Source organism: Penaeus japonicus, unplaced genomic scaffold (assembly GCF_977035675.1).
Source record: "Penaeus japonicus unplaced genomic scaffold, GWHDUDI00000001_assembly GWHDUDI00000009, whole genome shotgun sequence".
Lineage (NCBI taxonomy): Eukaryota > Metazoa > Arthropoda > Malacostraca > Decapoda > Penaeidae > Penaeus > Penaeus japonicus.
This window is the reverse complement of record NW_028234411.1, coordinates 38,330,269-38,334,965: the sequence shown is the minus strand read 5'-3', so window position 1 is coordinate 38,334,965 and position 4,697 is coordinate 38,330,269. Positions and strand designations below refer to the sequence as shown.

The 4,697-nt window shown below is 45.0% G+C and overlaps 1 protein-coding gene across 2 annotated transcripts in view; it reads left to right on the top strand.

Annotated features, from left to right (window-relative positions):
* Nucleotides 1-4,697, top strand: part of LOC122248291 (GAS2-like protein pickled eggs) — a 246,470-nt gene continuing 241,773 nt past the window's right edge. For both annotated transcript variants that reach the window (XM_086540073.1, XM_086540074.1), the window contains exon 1: nucleotides 1-1,142. In XM_086540073.1, coding sequence (XP_086396199.1) covers nucleotides 822-1,142 — 321 coding nt within the window. In that variant the 5' untranslated portion in view covers nucleotides 1-821. The remainder of the gene's footprint in view (nucleotides 1,143-4,697) is intronic.

Sequence of the window (4,697 nt, the reverse complement as noted above, 5' to 3'; positions counted from 1 at the left end):
ATTGGCAGTGTGCGCTCGGGGAGTGAAGAGAGAGGTGTGTGCATTCGGCCCTTCCGTCGCCGCTAACTAAACCCGTCTCCGTCACTCGCAATGTCCCCTTGGAAGAATGTAGAAGCAAGTGTAACAAGATAACTTCGGTCATAGTGCTACAGAGAGCTTTGTGAAGGTACTTGATACAATTTTACCGGTGAATTTTCGGCTGGTTGGCGATTTGGAAAACACAGGATAAGAGCAAACACAGCCTGGCGATAGAGTGATCGTTGTCAAACAAGTGAAAAAAATCTAACATTATAAAAAATACTATCATAGTGATATTGTTACACTGAAGCTTGCACTGCAACGGTCCACATTCCTTGCCACATTCGAAAAGTAGGAGCTTGATGACATTGGCCACATCGCTGCAACCTCAGCTCAGACATCGAAAGTGATAAAGGAAACTCTGATTGACTTGTAACTACGCATGTCAACCCAAAAGACGCGAAGATAGTGATGTGGGCTTGTATAAAGTGGATGGTGCCCTCTCCATGTGGTGCGGCAGGTGGAGTAAGGCACTATTGATTACGGTGCCAGTGTAGTCCAGGGCTGGTGGCACTGGTCTGCTCCTTCTACCAAGGTCTCTCGCCGCCGTGTGTGGTACCCGGGGATCCAGGGAGCTTAAAAGAGAGACACAGAAAGAAGATGCTCAATCATTACGTTCGTGGCACCAGTAACCCCCGCGCGCCATCCTACCAGTAGAGAACACAGACAGAGCACAAGTCCGTCGATCGCAGTATCCCCACAGAGGGTGCCTCCAAAACAGCCTCCAGTGTGCGGTGTCTTGCATGACCGACGTGGCGACGCTGCTGAGCATCTCCACCACGATGTCAGCTGCTGAGACGTGTCTGGCACAGGCTGGGGGAGGAGCCAGGAGCTCCCCGCAGCCCCACGATGCCTCTGCCTCGCCCGCCGCGGCGCAGGACGCTCCCGACGGAGACTCGATCATGCTGCTGGAGCCTCGTCCCTTCAGGCCCTTCAAAACCTCTGAAGAGTACCTTTACGCCATGAGGGAAGACTTGGCTGAGTGGCTCAAGAACCTCTACCAGCTCGAAATCAATGTTGACAACTTCTTCGAAATTCTTGAGACTGGAGAAGTTCTTTGCGGGGTGAGTTTTGCATCTTACTCCACTGCATTGTTATATACAAAGATAATGTTTACCAGTGAAGTTCTGCGGGCGAGTTCAGCATCTGTCTTACTCAATAGTATTGCTGCACTCAAAGACATCATAAAAAAAAATGTTGTGGCGGGAGCTCGGCATCTTTCATTATTGTAGACGAAGACATTATGTTTGAAATAAATATAATAATAATGCGGGAAGCTTTCGTCTTCTATATGTTTTTCCGATAAAAAAAAAATATATATATAAAGAGGAATAGGGCAATATATCACCCTGTTACATGGAAGCCCGCGCAAGTAAGTCAGTAAGTCGGTTCTCATGTGCTGACGGAACGATGAGGCGAAAAATTAATTACCCTATTGTAAATTCTATGAAATATTACGGTAACGATTATTGGTACAGATTTTAGGGCAATGTTTCATTCATGGAAAACTTGGCAGGACATGGAAAACCTCAATGTGTGCAATGTTTTGGTTGTGACGATGGACCAGCATGCAGGTCTCGTGTTCTTTATATTATTCCCCAATTTTTCTTCTACAATTCTCTTTTTTTTTCTCTGAAAAGCGAACCACCCTTAAAAAAAAAATAAGAATTGGAATGCACTGTTTAAAAAAAAAAGAAAGATTTTCCGTGTTACATCGAAATCTACCAGCTTGCGGTTGACACTGGAGGGGGAGGGGTATGGGGGGAGGGGGACAAGGGCAGCATGAAGGCGCCACAACACACGATCGTGGAATCTGATATGATGTTTCTGTATAATTTCTGCCGCGAGTCCCGAGAGCTCTCGATGTCATTATAACCATTATAACCGTGTGTGTGTGTGTGTGTGTGTGTGTGTGTGTGTGTGTGTGTGTGTGTGTGCGCGTGCGTGTGAGTGTGAGTGTGTGAGTATGTGTGTGTGTGTGTGTGTGCGTGTGTATGTGCTTGTGCGTGTGAGTGTGTGAGTATGTGTGTGTGTGTGTGTGTGTGTGTGTGTGTGTGTGTGTGAGTGCGTGTGAGTGTGTAAGTATGTGTGTGTGTGTGTTTACTCGCGCGGATACGGTAGAGGATGCGAGAGAGACAGAGACAGAGAAGAGAGACAGTAATTCAGTTCCACACAACTGATTTCTTGTCGATGAAGAAGGCATGGCCGATAGAGGAGGGAGGAGACATAAACAAAGCTGCCGTAAAGTGGCCGCAGCCAATCAATCACTTCTCGGAGTTTCTCGCGGTTGACCAGTATATCGCGAGAACTAGAACCGGCACATACGTCGAGGGTGGTCAGTTAGCCTACATTTTTTTTTTCTTTTTCTTTTTTTTCTTTTTTGTTAATGTGGCGCTTGAGTTTCTGTGGTCGCCTTGACGTTTCGGCTCGGGGTGTCAGGTGCACGCTTGTATTTTTTTTTTTTTTTTTTTTTTTGAGGGTGGGGGGGGGGGGGGGTCTTTCATCTTTGCATGAGGAAAGGAATGTATGTTTTTAGTGTTGCAAGACAATTTCAACAAATTTCTGTGTGATGTGTTTGATTCTCGCATCTGTTCGCATACATGTATCTCTCCCCCCCCCCCCCTCTCTCTCTCTCTCTCTCTCTCTCTCTCTCTCTCTCTCTCTCTCTCTCTCTCTCTCTCTCTCTCTCTCTCTCTATCTCTCTCCTCTCTTCTCTCTCTCTTTCTCTCTCTCTCTATCTCTCGCTCATTCTCTCTCTCTCTTTCTCTCTCTCTTTCTCTCTCTCTCTATTTCTCTGCGCTCTCTCTCTGCTCTCTTTCTCTGCGCTCTCTCTCTGCTCTCTCTCTCTCTCTCTCTCTCTCTCTCTCTCTTCACACACACACACACACACACACACACACACACACACACACACACACACACACACACACACACACACACACACACACACACACACACATGTATGTATGTATGTATATATGTATATGTATATATATATATATATATATATATATATGTATATATATATATATATATATATATATATATATATATATATATATATATATGTATATATATGTGTATGTGTATGTTCGCGCGCATAATTATATACGTCTCTGTAAACGCAGGTACTTGGTGTGCAGTGTACACCCTACTTGCATTTGTTATGCAACAAAGAGTCTATATCACATTTACTTCCACGCCAGTAGACCTACCCTCCTTTTAGAATACTCAACCAGAACCAAGAAATCAAAACAAAATTATTGCAAAAACCCGTCACGTTGCTAACAGAAGTAACACGTCGCGGAGCAGCTGAGATTTATGTTGCACAGCCTTTGTCGCGCGTGCATGGCTCGTCGCGCGTGCATGGCATGTCTCTTTGGTTATGGTAATGTGAACTTCGATTTGAGGAGCTTGTCTAGGGAAGTTTCTAGGGAAGTTTCCCGGAAGATTTAGAGGTAAAGTTAGTTTTCAGGTTCCTATGGATATTTTTTTTTTTTTTTTTTTTTTTTTTTTTAGCATTGCCTGAGGGAAGAGGGGACGAGAGGGAATGGAAATAGGAAGATGAGAAAGCTAGGAGATGTGGATGGAAAGGTAGGAGAGGGATTGAATAGAGAGCGAATGGAAGTGGAAGATTAAGAGAAAATGGAAAGGTGACTGCATAGTGATGGCGTGTGTATTATCACGTAGCGGTTATTGTACGTTTTTTTATATCCTTATCTCTCTTATCCGCCGGAGGTGACATAATATTATAGATTCAGGTTAGTGTCTGTTTTTTAAAATCTAATATCGTTTTGACGACCAACTTAAAAGTTTCTTAATTAAAAGTAAGCAGTTTTAATATATTTTTTTATGATACCGACGGCCTTACCCATCCCATCCCTCCCTCCCTCCTTTCCCCCCTACTTACCTTCCCACCTCCCCCTCCCTCCTTCCCCCTCTCCCCTCCCCCAACCTTTCCCACAATGACGAGGCCTCTTCTTGCATGGCCAGATGGCGCTAGTAACATTATTGCATGACTGTTTGTAGGCGATTAAGCGAAATAATTGCAAATGCAACCTAAGGTCGTGATTGCAACGTCCGAATGTTTGCTGTCCATTAAAATAGAGGCCAAGAAATGTCCTAGAGGAGTATGCAAATTAGAGGAGGAAGAAATTGCATGATTGTGGATGGTTTTCGCTGGAGCATTTGCGGTCGCAACATTAAAAAGATTGGGGAGGGGGAGGGGGAGGGAGAGGAGGGGAGGGAATAACGTGTGCATGATTATATGTATTTTTTTCTGGTCTGATCTTTTCGTTTTAGGAATTTCTGAAAGATTTATTTTTCCAAGTAAGTAGTGATGTTGGTCTCTCTCTCTCTCTCTCTCTCTCTCTCTCTCTCTCTCTCTCTCTCTCTCTCTCTCTCTCTCTCTCTCTCTCTCTCTCTCTCTCTCTCTCTCCCTCTCTCTCTCCTCTTCCTCCCCCCCTCCTCTCCTCTCTCTCCTTTTCTCCCCTCTCTCTATCTCCTCTCTCTCTCTCTCTCTCTCCCTCTCTCTCTCTCTCTCTCTCTCTCTCTCTCTCTCTCTCTCTCTCTCTCTCCTCTCTCTCTCCTCTCTCTCCTCCTCCCTCTCTCTCTCTCTC